General features: G+C 50.2%; 2 protein-coding genes across 9 annotated transcripts in view; one reads left to right on the top strand and one right to left on the bottom strand.

Annotated features, from left to right (window-relative positions):
- The first annotated feature begins 605 nt into the window (after nucleotides 1-605).
- Nucleotides 606-5,519, top strand: Pebp1 (phosphatidylethanolamine binding protein 1). The gene is made up of 4 exons (NM_018858.2): nucleotides 606-761; nucleotides 1,926-2,035; nucleotides 2,349-2,449; nucleotides 4,705-5,519. Exons 1-4 carry the CDS (start codon nucleotides 627-629, stop codon nucleotides 4,920-4,922), a joined length of 564 nt encoding a protein of 187 aa, NP_061346.2. The 5' UTR covers nucleotides 606-626; the 3' UTR covers nucleotides 4,923-5,519.
- A 7,549-nt stretch (nucleotides 5,520-13,068) lies between these two features.
- Taok3 (TAO kinase 3) overlaps nucleotides 13,069-15,095 on the bottom strand; it is a 154,991-nt gene continuing 152,964 nt past the window's right edge. For all 8 annotated transcript variants that reach the window (XM_006530385.4, XM_011248219.3, XM_011248220.3 and 5 more), the window contains one exon: nucleotides 13,069-14,497. In XM_006530385.4, the coding sequence (XP_006530448.1) occupies nucleotides 14,336-14,497 (162 nt within the window). In that variant the 3' untranslated portion in view covers nucleotides 13,069-14,335. The remainder of the gene's footprint in view (nucleotides 14,498-15,095) is intronic.

The following is a 15,095-nucleotide window of genomic DNA, read 5'->3' as shown; positions in this document are numbered from 1 at the left end:
AGTTGTCATTGAAGCCTCAACCAAGATCCAGCCATTCCTCTCAACCATGTGCGTGCAATTCTGCCCAAATTTACAGGCACAACATTTGGAAGGTTAAATGATGAGAGTTTCCGGTGTGGGCATTTAGGCGGCGATGGAAGGCCATCATCTGTGCAGAACTTGCAGAACTGCTGCTATGGAGTCACCTGCACTCCGCGGTTAAGCCCAACCAACACACTGATTGATTCCCGGGAGGTTGAATTTCGTTGGCATTTAAAGAACTTTTAAAACAACAACAAAAGATAACGCAGGGAAGAAACCTGGCTCGTTTGAAGAAGTGCTAGGGAGAAAGCATGGCCTTATCTCCGGGAACTGCGAAATGGGGCAGAGAGTCCTTCAAATGCAAAGGAGAAGCCGCAACATTAATCTGCACCACAGCCATGCACGCACTGGCCTGCAGGCACAACCCGCGAAGTTTCGCAGTGACCCTGGCGCTCGGACCGCCCAGCTCCGGCTCAGCCAATCAGAGAGCGAAGGGGCGTGACCCGACCTGCGGTTGGTCCCGGGGCGGCAGTCAACTGCGCAAGCGCTTTACGTTAACAGCGCTCGGGACTCGGCGTGCGCGTGCCTTCCAACTCTCCATCGCCATGGCCGCCGACATCAGCCAGTGGGCCGGGCCCTTGTGCTTGCAGGAGGTGGACGAGCCGCCCCAGCACGCCCTGCGGGTCGACTACGCCGGGGTGACGGTGGACGAGCTGGGCAAAGTGCTAACGCCCACCCAGGTACGGTGTGGGCCCGCCGCCGGGGAGACCGGGGGACAGCGGGGCGGAGCAGGCCTCGAGCTCAGCCTTTGTATACCGGACGGGAGCGTCACCCGACAGCCGAAAGCCTCTTCTGTAACCTTCTAATGTCCCGAGCTTGCAATCACCTCCTCAGGGAGCAGCCCGCACTTTATTAATGATTCCGGGGCCAGCGCTTTCTCATTAACCTGTGTTGCTCCTGGGGGTGGCGGTGGGGGTGGGATGCTGACGCTCAAGAGCGGTTCCAAGCTCAGAGAAACTGGGTCTAACCGTTCTCTTTATATATTTAGAGCGCAGGGTTTGAGATGGTGACTTGGAAGGTTTCCATTCGGAGCCCTGGCCGGTCTCCCTTGTCCCAAACTTTGTACGTGTCCTTGGCCGCTCTCGTTTTCCGAGGGCGGATTACTCCTCAGCTGGCCCCAAGCGGACCGTTGGCCACCATATTTAAAGGCGTTAGGTAGCTCGGGACCCTCAGTGAGGTTGTGGAGGAGGACCCGTTGCCACCGTCGGACTTCCTTGTCTCACCACTTTCTGTTAATAACGTGGGCAAGTGTTTGTCGAGGCTGGCTTGGTGTGTGTGTTACATGTAGGGTCTCACTCAGTTGTGGCCCTGGCGGGCCTTGAACTCACAGAGATCTGCCTGCTTCTGCCTCTCCAGTGCTGGGATTAAAGGCGTGCACCACATCTGGTTTTGTTTTGTTTAATTAAAATTTTTTTTTAGACTCCTGGCTCTTTAAGATTGGTTTTGTGTTTTTAATTATGTGCGAGTGTGTGGCTGTGTGTGTGAGAGAGCAGGGAGCTGTGGAGGTCAGAAGAGGCATCAGGTCCCCTGGAGCTGGAGTTGCACCCCCCCACCCCCCCCCCACAGGAGTGCCAGGAAATGTCTACCCTTTGCAAGAGTTCTTGGAACCCAGCATTCTCTCCAGCTCCAAGCTTCAGGCTTTTAGTAGCGGCCATACTTAGGAATTACCACTAATCTGCATGGGTGAAACTGCTATAAACTATTTTTTTTTTTGTCTCGGTAGTAAAAGAAAGGAATAAAAATAATAACCCTCATGTTTTACCTTTTGGGAATATAAGGTGGCAGAGTGTTGAGTTTTGAGAGCATTTCTAGATTTTTACCCCCACACTGGTTCCTTCCTACAGGTTATGAACAGGCCCAGCAGCATTTCATGGGACGGCCTTGATCCTGGGAAACTCTACACCCTGGTCCTCACAGACCCCGATGCTCCCAGCAGGAAGGATCCCAAATTCAGGCCAGTTGGGGAAAAGATGGGGAGAGGCTATCTATCATCCGGACACGGAAGTCCCTGCTGGACAGGGATGCGTGGACCTCCTGGGGTTACAGTCATTTTGTAGTGGTGGGGAGAAAGTCCTGGGCCTCGTGCAGCACAGGCTGAGACCCCCTGAGCCACAACCTCAGCCCCCCTCCCCCCGGAACAGGGTCTCTTGGTGTGAGGCCCTCATGCTTGCTTGTGGCTTCCCAGTGTATCATCTGCCTGTTATTGCCCAGCTTGAGAATGTCCTAGGTGTCTGGTGCTCACAGCCCCTCGTGTTCTGTCTCCGCAGGGAGTGGCACCACTTCCTGGTGGTCAACATGAAGGGTAATGACATTAGCAGTGGCACTGTCCTCTCAGATTATGTGGGCTCCGGGCCTCCCAGTGGCACAGGTAAGTAAAGGCTGTGTGTGTGTGTGTGGGGGGGGGGGATGGGGGGGAGAATGAGGCAGGGCGGGGGTGGCTACCACTGGGTTCTTTCCAAGCCTTACTGTAAGGACGGCAGAATCCTGCTTGTTTTTCCCCTCAGGCAAGTCTTTTCTGGGACAGTCAGCCTGTAGGATGTGGGTGCCAGAACTTTGGTTCTGATTGGGTAGGCCCTCTGTAGAACCACTTCTGGGACTCGGAGAGAGCTAGGTCTGTAAATGATTTGTGGTGGATTTGAAATATCAAAGCCAGGGCCTCATACTAGACAAGGTCTCTGTCGCCAGGCTGGCAAGTGTCCTGGGCACAGAGGGCAGGAAGGGCTGCAGGAGGCTTGCAGTGGGCTGCTGGGGGCTCTGTGGGCTCTCTGAGCCTCCTCTAATCTCTATGTAATCTCTGCTATGGGTGATCATGGAAGTTTCTGATCCTGTGAACAAGAAGCAAACACTTTTCATACTAGTGCCAAAGATTGCCTTTCATATCTCTTTATAACTCTCCCTTTCTCCCCAAAATGTGTCTGGGTACTTTGAAAAGACTTGGAAGACTGTAGTGAGACACATTGAACACACACACACATTCACACTCACACTCACTCACAGTCACATTCACACATACTCTGTCTTTCTGTGTTTTGTATTGACATGGAACATGAGAGTCCAGCCCCACAGTGCTCCCAAAGTCTCATAAGCACCCCAAAGCTGGTGGGAGACACAGTTACTGCCGGTTGCTTGTTATACACGTTTTCCTTTCACTGGAACAAGGCCACCGTGGTGGTGGGTGACGCTTGGCAGGATGCCAACTTCCGTGCATTGCCCTGCAGAGAACTGACTGGGATAACTAGTGTCCACTAAGGACAAAAGGGCCATTGCTCACGGCTCACCTTGTGTCTGTCGGCCCAGAGGCTTCCAGATGCTTTCCAGGCCTCTCAGTGTTCATCAGAGAATAGAAAGATAAGTTTCCTGGGGACTCTTTAAGGTTCTCCAGGGCACCTACAAAAGCAGGTGATTTAATTACAGGCAGGAGGCACTGGGGAGTAGAGCAGTTCTCTGGAGTCGGAGCTGTGCTCTGTTTTGAAGAATAAAACCCTAGCAGCTCTCAGGTGTTTGGAAGATTTAGCTTGCTTGATAAACTGGTGGCTCAGAAGGTTTCAGGCAGAGGATTTGAGGTACACACATCTGGACACCCCAGGAAGATGGAGGCTCTTCTTGCCACCCTGAATATCTTAGAGGTGGCCTGGTCCCTGTTGCCCTCTTGGAGCTCAGCATTTTCTGATATGGGTCTCCATGGGTCGCTTTGGATCCCATGTGCCTATGGGCAGGATGGGCGGGGTGTGGTATCTGGTGAGCGTTCACAGTGTGACTTATCTTGATGCTGGCTTGGGTTACGAGTTCGTTCCCTTTCATCAATTAGTATTCCCTGTGACTGTGGACTGCACGGTCCAGCCTTCCTCTCGCTGGGTCCTTGGGCTGTAGCCAGGATGTGGGTGTTATGAATAGAGGCACTGTGTGCTTTCTGTATTCCTAGGCAGGGGTTTCCATTGTACTTCTTTGTGCTTGCATAGATGCCCTAGGTCTAGGAATTGCTCTGGAGTCCGCTGAAATGGCTGTGTTGTACTCTGATAGCCCGGGTAAGGTTGCTGTGAGTCTGTGCAGCCTGGCAGCTTAGCGACACGGGTGTGGGACTGCACTTCTTTGTGGAGCACTCTGATGGATGGTGGCCGTTTCTCTCTCATTATGTTTTCATACTTGTAAATAGCTTTTTTTGTTTGTTTGTTTTTGGTTTTTATTTTGGTTTTTCAAGACAGAGTTTCTCTGTATAGCCCTGACTGTCCTGGAACTCTGTAGACCAGGCAGGCCTCGAACTCAGAAATCCACCTGCCTCTGCCTCCCAAGTGCTGGGATTAAAGGCATGCGCCACTATGCCTGGCACGTATTTAACTTCTTAAAAAGCCATTAAGAACCATACGATTTTGACATATTTCACATAGCCTAGGCTGTCCTTGAACTTTCAGGGTAGTTGAGAGTGATCCTGAACTCTTGATCCAAGAAGTGGGGTTACAGGTGTGCACCACTACACTGATTTATGCTGTGCTGTGAGGGAAAACCAGGCTGAAGATTTGTGAATGTTAGGCAAGAGCGGTCCCAAGCGGAGCGCACCCCTATTCCCACCCCCACCTGCACCCCCACCCTGACTGACTGGCTGGCTGGTACTTGCCTCCCCTGCAGGTCTCCACCGCTATGTCTGGCTGGTGTACGAGCAGGAACAGCCGCTGAGCTGCGACGAGCCCATTCTCAGCAACAAGTCTGGAGACAATCGCGGCAAGTTCAAGGTGGAGACCTTCCGCAAGAAGTATAACCTGGGAGCCCCGGTGGCGGGCACGTGCTACCAAGCCGAGTGGGATGACTATGTGCCCAAGCTGTACGAGCAGCTGTCAGGGAAGTAGGGGTGCTGCACAGGGGCCCCCACAGCCTTGTTAAGTTGTGTAAAGCATGCTCTTCCCCCCGCCCCCTTGCTACCCTCTCATTGGGAGTTCTTAGCTGTGCTAGGATAGAGGTTTAGGGTGTCTTCCCTCTTGCTGCCAGCCGTCACGATTCTGGATAGTCCCATCCCAGGTTCTGTTTGATTGAGTTTAGGTTCCGTCTGGGGAGGGGTCTAATGTTCTGATGGAGTCATTCTGTTGTTGATATAAAAAAAGCAACTCTGAAAAAGGAAGCACTCCGCCAGGATCAGGTCTAGAGGAGAGCTGGAGCTGGTGGTGTCTGTGAGTGGTTGAACAAGGAAACTGTCCAGAACCGGGCACAGTGGGGTCTTTAAGGGCCCTGTCCCCCAACTGAGACAACTCAAGACTCCCATCTTAGCTGAGCCCTGACTGTCCAGATCAGGTGGCTGCGTAGGTATCAAGTGTCTAAAGAACAGTGCTGCTGTGGAGAGAGACCCTCTTAAGCCCCTTGCTTCTCAGTGGGGTAGGCAAAAGTCACCTGAGCTGCCGAGTGTGTTGATCCTCCTTGTCAAGTACAAATAAAAAGGCATTGCATTCAGACCTGCGGGTATTTCCTTCCTGTGTCTGGCTTTGGGCAGGGTGAAAGCCCTCTGAGGTAAGCTGGCTGTGATCTGCTGGCCACAGGGAGGTGCTGTCGTTTCTTCCTCCAGAGGTCTGTAGTGCAGGAGAGCAGTGCTCACAAAGGAGTCAGGTGGGGTGGTGCAGGCCTTTGGGCCAGCACTTGGGAGGCAGAGGCAGGTGGATTTGTGAGTTTTTGGCCAGCCTGGTCTACATAGGGCGATCCTGTCTCAAAACAACAACAGCCGGGCGTGGTGGCGCACGCCTTTAATCTCAGCACTTGGGAGGCAGTGGCAGGTGGATTTCTAAGTTCGAGGCCAGCCTGGTCTACAAAGTGAGTTCCAGGACAGCCAGGACTATTCAGAGAAACCCTGTCTTGAAAAACCAAAAACCAAAAAAACCCCAAACAAACAACAACAACAAAAGCCAGGCTCCCAGGCTTTAGGAAGGCCTGGAAATGGTGGATTGGGCCTGTGATCCCAGCATTTGAGGGGCTGAAGTGGAAATATTGCATGAAAATATGTCATGCCCAGGACCCAGGTGGAGGAAGGAAAAAACCAACTTCAGCAAGTTGAAATCTTGTTTTTTTGTTTTTGTTTTTTTATAAAGTTTTTTTTGAGTCCTGGAACTCACTCTGGAGACCAAGCTGGCCTCGATCTCAGAAATTTGCCTGCCTCTGCCTCCGGAGTGTTGGGACTAAAGGTGTGCGCCGCCACGCCCGGCAGCGAGTTGAAATCTTACTTCAGTAGTCACACAGTGATATGTGGATAAGCACAATAAATGCCATTTTAAAGAGAATCAGACTTGCTTCACTTCTGCTCCTGTGACCAACCTGACCAGCAAGAGAAAGCTTTGTCTCTGCTGAGCTATCACAGTAGGGAAAGCACCACTAGGTGGCCTGGGCCCTGGCCCTCACACTGCCTGGCAGAGCAGAGAACAGGAGAGACTGCAGTGTCTTCCGTTTCAACACTTCCTTCATGGCAGCTCCTGGCCTGGGTTTTCTTCCAGAAGAAACAAAATATACGTTATCTTTACATCCTTGAGAGTTAAGTCGTGATATGAACATGAGAAAAAAAAGTTAACCAGGCGAGGTGACGCACACCTTTAATCCTGGCTAGTAGATCTCTGAGGCCACCAAATGAGTCCAGGACAGCCAGGGCTTGTTACACTGAGACATCCTGTCTTGAAAAGCCAAAAAGACTGTAGGGTGTGTGTGTATGCACGTGCAAAACAAGTAAAGGTAGGTGCGGACTCCTGAAGAGGGTGTGAGACCCTTGAGCCGGAGTTGGAGGTGGGTGTGGGTAACCGAACTCAGGTCCTCTGCAGAGCAGTGCACGCTCTTAGCCACTCAGCCTTCTTTTCTGCCTGTCCTTTAAAGTTAAAACAAATTGCATCTCTATTATCTATGTAGCTAGTGTAGATAACTAGTGTAGATATACACACGTGTGCACATGAACACACGCGTGTGCTACAGCACTCGTGAAAGCCAGAGTACAATCTGTGGTGGGTGGTTCTTTGCTTCCACCTGTGGGTTCTGGGATCCAGGTCTGGCTGCCACACCTTCATGCACTGGGCCATCTCACTGACTCCAGGCACTTAACTTCCAAACCCTGCTTTATGCAGTAGGTCTTGAGTTAGGGCTGCCGGTCTCATTTGATCCGTGCTTCACTTTTGCTGAAGTTCACACCACTGATTTCTTTTATTCCATTTCTTTGCTGTTATAAACAGCGCTTCAGCAACTCCCCAGCCTTCATGCAAGAAATACGGTGACAAGTTAGTTTTCTGGGGGAGTTCCTTGTATTGTGATAGTCATGTCCACAGGAATGCATCGTTTCAGTTCTGATTCATGCAAACTGCCCTCTGGGCAGACAAGTCATTTATATCAAAGTTCAAACAATGTGACTTGGTATTTACATATACTTAAAATCATGTACTTATTTTTTCTCTCTTATTTTTCATGTGATTTTCCTCTCACTAATGGCAAGATGTTAGATTTTTCTCTTAAGTGGTAATCAGGGTGAAATAGGAACTCCAGCCCACTCTGCTTCCTTATCTTAAAACAGGTGTGGCTGGTGGGGGTGGGGGTGGGGCAAGATGGCTGAGCAAATAAAGTCACTGTCACCAACTCTGACCACCTACCAGAGTAGTGAGTAGTCAGGGACCCACATGGTAGAGGGGAAGAACTGAGTCTCCAAAGTTGTCCTCTGGTCCCCATATGTGAGACATGGGATACGTGAGCCAGCACACATACACACAAAATAAATGTAGTGAACAGTGGGTGGAGAGATGGCTCAGCGGGTAAGAGCAGGTTAAGAGCACTGGCTGTTCTTCCGCAGGTCCTGAGTTCAATTCCCAGCACCCACATGGCAGCTCACAATCTGATGCCCTCTTCTACATGCAGAAAAAATACATAGGAAATCATGTTTAAAAAAAAAGAAGAAGCCGCCAGGTGGCACCGACACCTTTAATCCCAGCATTTGGGGAGGCAGAGGCAGGTGAATCTCAGTGAGTTTGAGGTCAGCCTGCTCTACAGAGCAAGCTTGGGACAGACAAGGTGACACAGAGAAACCCTGTCTAAAAACACCAAACCAAAACAAAAAGCCAAATGGTTGAATGGGATTCTGATGGACATACGGGACTAAAGTGCAGAAGTCAGGACTGCTCCCCGTTTATAGCCTTCCCAAGAGTGTAAGATAAGAGCCTGGGATTAGCACAAGAACATTGCTGACAAAATTGAAGTGGCTTGAGGGAGGGACTATTGCGCCTCACAGTTTCAGTCTATTATGGCAGGGAGGGTGTGGCAGTAGGAGCTTGAAGTATTGAAGTAGCTGTCACCGTGGCATCCACAGTCAGGGAGCAAAACTGTGAAAGCCAACACCCAGCTCACTTTCTCCTTTTTATTCAATCCTGGACTCCAACCAGTGGCAATGTCACCTACAGTTAGGGTAGATCTTCCCACCTCAGCCTAATGCAGATAGACACGCCCAGAGATGACTCTTCTAGGGTTTGATCCTGGATCCTGTCATAATATCAGCCATGACAACAGGTGTCTCACAGTACAGCCCAGGGGCTCACAATCCAGTGTTAAAACTTGACCTTATTCTTCTGTGCGTGCCTATTGTGTGGGTGTGTGCCACAGCACGCGTGTGGTCAGTGGATGACTTGGTGGAATTGATCCTGTCCTATTAGTCCAGGTATTAGACCCAGGTCACCAGGTTTGCACAGTAAGCTCCTTTGTTGCTGGGCCTTCTTGCTGGCTCACCATTGGCCCAGAGCCCAGTGTTTCTAAGGTTAGAATTCTGGGGTGTGCCTGTTACTGTAAACACTCATGCAGAAGGGAACATGTGCCGCCACCGTGTCACCCCTCTGGCATTTCTGAATTCACCTCCAATAAACGGAGGCCATATCTCATATATGTTCTAAATTAACTTATTTACATCCCAAATGCTGCTCCCTCTTCTGATCCCCCTCACAGAGTCGTCCCCCTCTCCCCTCCCCGCCCCCCCTCCCTGGCCCTAATACCTTGTCAATGTTTAAACCCAACGGCATACGGTCGAAGCCTGTCTTGACATCGGTGCAAAGTCAGGCAGCCTCAGAGTGGAAATCCCTGAGTGATTCACAGACCCACAGGGCCTGGAAGTCTTCTGTCCTGTGACTGTTGCAAGGCTCTTGGCTCCTGCTCACACTCGGCTCCTGAACTACAAGGCTGCCTCCTGGTTCCTTGAACCTGCCAGGCAACTTGGAGACCTGGCTCGTCTAAACACACTGTCATTTTTGGAAGCTCTCCCTCTCTGCCAATGTTCTGATGACCCCCACAGTACTGTTTGAGTGGGCTAGGTGAAATTCTCATGGCTCCGGCTCTGTGGCTCTGGGGCCGTGTTTCCACTGCTATTTCAAGATGTGCAAACTTATAGGTCTGTTAGTCTGTCCTTTCCTTTCCTTTCCTTTCCTTTCCTTTCCTTTCCTTTCCTTTCCTTTCCTTTCCTTTCCTTTCCTTTCCTTTCCTTTCCTTTCCTTTCCTTTCCTTTCCTTTCCTTTCCTTTCCTTTCCTTCTTTCCTTTCTCTCTCTCTCTCTCTCTCTCTCTCTCTCTCTCTCTCTCTCTCTCTCTCTTTGACAGGGTGTTATGTCTCCCAAGCTCACCTCAGACTCAAACCTCTGATTGACCCCCCAGCCCCGCCTCTCAGGTGTGCACTGTAGGACCAGGTTTATGTGGTGCTGTGGGAGTGGAACTCAGTTCTATGTATGGTCAGTAAACACCCTGTCACCTGACCGGCACGCCCAACCCTGGTAAAAACCCGTAATAATCAGGTAAAACCCAGATTTCTGTTTTTTTTTTAAGATTTATTTATTTATTTTATGTATATGAGTACACAATTGCTCTCTTCAGACACACCAGAAGAGGGCATCAGATCCCATTACAGATGGTTGTGAGCCACCATGTGGTTGCTGGGAATTAAACTCAGGACCTCTGGAGGAGCAGTTGGTGCTCTTAACCACTGAGCCATCTCTCCAGACCCAGATTTCTGGTTTTTAAAAATATTATTTAAAAATGTGTGTGTGTGTGTGTGTGTGTGTGTGTGTGTGTGTGTATGCAGGTATGCCTATGTAAGTGCAGTGCCTTTAGAGGCCAACAGAGGGCACTGTAGTACTATATCCTCTGGAGCTGGAGTTACAGGCAGCTGTTAACTAGTACTACAGAGTGTGTGTGTGTGTGTGTGTGTGTGTGTGTGTGTGCGTGTGCGTGCGCATTGCACACACATGTGTGCAGTCAAGAACTGGGAATGTGCTGGGTGGAGGCGTGGCTCAGTGGTAGAGTGCTTGCGGACTTTGTGCGAGGCCAGCAGAGAAGGCTATCCCATGCATAATGAAGTCTTCTGGATGGTTGTGGAGCGCCACTTAAGTTTAGGGACTTGGTTTTTTTTTTTTCCTCTTTGTTTTGAGATGGAGTGTAACTGAGGCTGGCTACAGGTCAGACCAGCTTCTGACTGACTTCTGCGTCCATAGGACTTTCTATCAGTCATTCATCATAATCACTAGTCTCGGGGTTTCTTCCAGTCCTGAGATCGTCTCCATTTGACTGCTAACATCCTCCTGTCTGAGGCACATTGACACCCCTCAGGCATCTCGGAGAGACATGGCAGGCACTCAGTAAATAGCCTCCATAATTACAGATCAAGGATTACCAGCTATGCCTTAGCTATATGCCTGACAAACACGTTTTAAAAAATCATTTCTTTTGTGTGTGCACATGCGCACGCACATGCCAGGGCGCCTGTGGAGAGGTCAGAGGACAATTTGCAGGAGTGGGTTTTTGCCTTTTATCATGTGGGCTCCAGGGTTTGAACTTGGACTTGGCAGCAAGCACTGTTACCCATCAGGCTATCCTGCCAGTCCATAAACCTGTTTTTATAATCATTTTTTAAACCCAGGGGTATTTACTATATGCCAGGAAGGAGGATGCTGGCTGTGTTGTTCTCTGATTATTTTTGCGGTGCTGGGGGTGGGGCCCAGAGCCGTGCTCCTGCACTCACAGGTACTTCTGCTGTCTCTCTAGGCCATCCCAGTTCCCTTCCCACACAACTACACAAAGGTGTGGGAGACTGTGCCAGGCCTTTGGTGCAGGACACACATCCCATCCTCCCAGCAGCTAGCTCCCCCTTACACCCCTCACAGAGAGGCTGAGGAGAAGGGGATTATATACATGGTATCTATTGCCTCATGGGTTTAAAGATTTTTTTTTTTTTTCTTTCAAGACAGGGTTTCTCAGTGTAGCCCTGGCTGTCTTGGAACTCACGCTGTAGACCAGGCTGGCCTCAAACTCAGAGATCTGCCTGCCTCTGCCTCTGCCTCTGCCTCTGCCTCTGCCTCTGCCTCTGCCTCTGCCTCTGCCTCCTGCCTCCTGCCTCCTGCCTCCTGCCTCTGCCTCTGCCATCTCCCGAGTGCTGAAATTAGAGGTGTGTACCACCACTGCCTGGGTTTAGAATAAATTCTTTTTCTTCAAGGTAATATTTTTATTGATTCTCTGGGAATTTCACATAATGCACCCCGATCACATTCACGTCCCAGTCCGTCCGTGTCAGTCACTTCACCCTTGTGACCTCCACCCCCCCTTAAATGTAACTGAGTACTTCCCATGCCACATCCCCCTCTCCCCAGAAGCTGTCAGTTGTGGAGAGCTAATAGTTTAGCATCCCTATCACAGTTGGTTTCTTTGGTTTTTCGAAACAGGGTTTCTCTGTAGACCAGGCTGGCTTCGAACTCACCGAGATCTCGTTCTCCCTAGCTCTGGGATTAAAGGCTCTGTGCCACCACTCCTGGCTCCTCCAATGTTACTTTCAATATGCTGACCAAAGAGATAAAGGGGCTCAGTGGCCTGGGAGGTTGGGCGGCTGTTACCATAGGCTCTATGGAGGAGTTAACCCACGGTAATAACTACTTGTAATTTTATCGTAGTTGGATTTAGTATGTCGTCAGTTTGTCACAGTGAGACCGACGGGTTACGTTTGTATTTGGTAACTCACCCTTCCACAGGATCCAAGGATGGTCCTCAGGTCCGAATTCAAAAAGCAGTGATGGGGGCTGGGGCCCACTCAGTGACAGAGAGCTTACTTATTAGCATGACTTCATGTGACCTCAGCCTGGCTAAGCAGGTCGAAGCGGCCCAGCTCTCAGGTCAGTAGGAAAACACAAAACTGCGCTAGGTGTGACGGACACCGGCCTTTAATCCCAGTCCTTTGGGGGAGGTTGGGGTGGGGTGGAGGTAGAAGAATTTCTGTGAGTTGGAGGCTAGCCTGGTCTATATTGTGAGTTCTGGGGAGCGGGGCAGAGGGGAAGGAAAACAAAACCCAGAGAAGAAAGAAGGAGAGAAAAAGAAAGAGACAATAATGACAAAAAAAAAAAAAAAAAAAAAAGCAAGATCCAATTTTCAATATGCCTGGCTGGCAGAGCTAAGGTTACAGGTATGAGATTGTCCTGACCCTAAAACCATATCCCGGAAGTGCAATTTTTCTCTATAGTTACTTCCAGTGAGAGGAACCAGGAAGGGATGGAGTCTGGGCTATCCCAGGACAGCTTCCAGTGGGAGTGGCCCATGCTTCTTCCATGGCCTGCTTTCCTTCGTGGGCTCCAGTCCTCTTGCCTGAGACCACGGGAGCCTCTGCAGGGTGTGTGTGGCTCCTGCTTCTACGGCTAGGGGCACCCAGGCTGGGCCCGTCTCTCGGAGCACATCAAACAGCGCTCCTCCATCTCGGTCCAGGAGAAGAAACTGGAAGACTGGGCTTTTCCCTCAGCATCCTTCTGGGAGGAGCAGCAGCCAAGGCCCTGAGCAGGGATCCAGGAGGGCCCAGCCAGCCCCCAGAGTCATCCCCAGAGGGACCTGGAAGGGAAATCCTGCTACAAGAACACAGCCAGGCGATGTGACGAACACTTTTATTTACAAATATAATTAAAAGCCCTGACAGTTAATCATGCTCTTCCTTGGGACCTGAAAAATGTTTTCTTTTTTTAAGTGCATGCAAAAGGAGCGGAGCCTTTTTCTCGTCATCATTTTTTATTGTAAGAAAATACACAGTTTGAAAGGATGGATAATGCAATATTTATGACCACAGATAGGGGGCGTGGGGAAGGGAAGGAGAAATAAACAGAGATGATTGGCAGAGAAGACATTGAACTCCAGAGACTGGAGTGGGGAGTGGGCGTGGGGGGCAGGGGAGGAACAGGAGGAGGAAGTAAAAAAATTCTGATCAGAGAAACAGTTAAAATACAATATGAAAATAAGCAATTCCTCTCCTTAGATTCCCTCTATACACAAAATACATGATTTGCCAAAGCCCAATTTTGTGCTACTGGGATTCTGTGAGCTCCTTTAAGTGTCCTCGCACCATCTGCAACCGCAGAGGATGCTGGGATACAGTAGACCAGGCTGACGGCAAGGCAAACTCTTGCCGGCAGGTTCTTAAAAACCACAAGATCTCTTCACCCCTCCCACCCACCCCGGCCCCAAAATAGTAATAATATGTTACCACTTCGTATGTACATCACAATTAGTTCCTGTAAAATGTATCAAATTTTCAATCTTTAATAAAACTTTGTTTTTTTTTTAATTCCTGATGAATAAATACCAAAAAAATAAAATAAAATAAAGTTATGCAGCAGCTGGTTAAGGTGTAAGGCTGCGGATTTTGTGTCTCTCTCCCCCTTGGCATGTATTGTTTATTTAGGTTTCTTTAGGTATTTTCTCTTTTTTTTGCTTTACTTTCACTGGTTGGTGACAACGAGGGATTGCTCAAAGCAACATCCATCTGTGTTCCATCGCCGTTTGTTGGTTGACAGACCCTAAAACCACCTCCAAGGTTTTCAGCAGGACATCCGGAACCGCGTCGTCGCCGGCACCGCAATGCAGGTGGTGGACGGCAGGGGCGGCCGGGTCTCGGCCAGCACTGAAAGTTGACATGGGGGGGAGGAAAGGGCCCCTGATGGAGTAAGAATCAACAGGCACTAGTGCGACACGGTGTCAGGGAGAGAGAGAGAGGGAGAGAGAGAGGTGAGGGGAGAGAGAGAGGGAGGGGTAGAGAGAGGGAGGAGGCAGGGAGGGAGAGAGAGGGGCAGAGAGAGGGAGGGAGATAAGGGGGAGGAGAGAGAGGGAGGAAGAGAGAAAGAAAGAGAGAGAGAGAGAGAGAGAGAGAGAGAGAGAGAGAGAGCAGCGCCCGTTAAGATGGGGAATGTAGTTTCGCAGGGTCTGAATTTTTTTGTTTTCTTTTTTTCATTTTTTTTTTGTAAATGGCAAAAAAATTTAATCTCATCTATAGTCCTCCTTAGGAAAATCTAATGTCACCAAATTCCCAAAGCCCATTCTGAGGCTCTCCATGTCAAAAGTCTCGGTCTCTCGCTCTTGTCTCTCCAGGAGAGTCTTGATCCTCTCACTGCGTTCCTTCTGCAGGGCAGCCAGCTCCTCTTCAATCTGCACAAGCACACAAGTGGCTCTCAGTGCTGATGCCCGGCCCACAGCCACGAGGAATCCCCCCTCCACCCCCTACACACACCACACACACACACACACACACACACACACACACACACACACACACACACACACACACACACCACACACACACCACACACACACACACCACACACACCACACACCACACCCCACACACACACACACACACACACACACACACACGCCTGCGCGCGTATGCAAGTGCATGGAGCCCTGAGAGCCACACTGCTGTCCTCCTCAGTCCGTATTCGCCCTGTGTTCTGAGACAGGGTGCTACTGAACTTGGATCTTGGGTTTCAGCTAGACTGGCTATCCAGAGAGTCCCCTGGGATCCTCCTGTCTCCACTTCCCTGTACTTAGGGCTACAGGGTGTGCTATCCACATCCTGTCCAGCTCTACGCTAGCTTTCATGTGGGGACTAGAGATCTGAAAGGAGGTCCTCATGCACTGACAGCAAGCCATGTGCCTGCTGAGCCATCTCCCCGGCCCCAAGATGCTTTGTGTGTATACACACATGTGCATGTGTGTGCATCTGCACGTGCAAGCATATGCGCGT

Source organism: Mus musculus, chromosome 5, assembly GCF_000001635.26.
Source record: "Mus musculus strain C57BL/6J chromosome 5, GRCm38.p6 C57BL/6J".
Taxonomy (NCBI): Eukaryota; Metazoa; Chordata; class Mammalia; order Rodentia; family Muridae; genus Mus; species Mus musculus.
The sequence above is the reverse complement of the archived record's forward strand: the minus strand, read 5'-3'. Positions and strand labels throughout refer to the sequence as shown.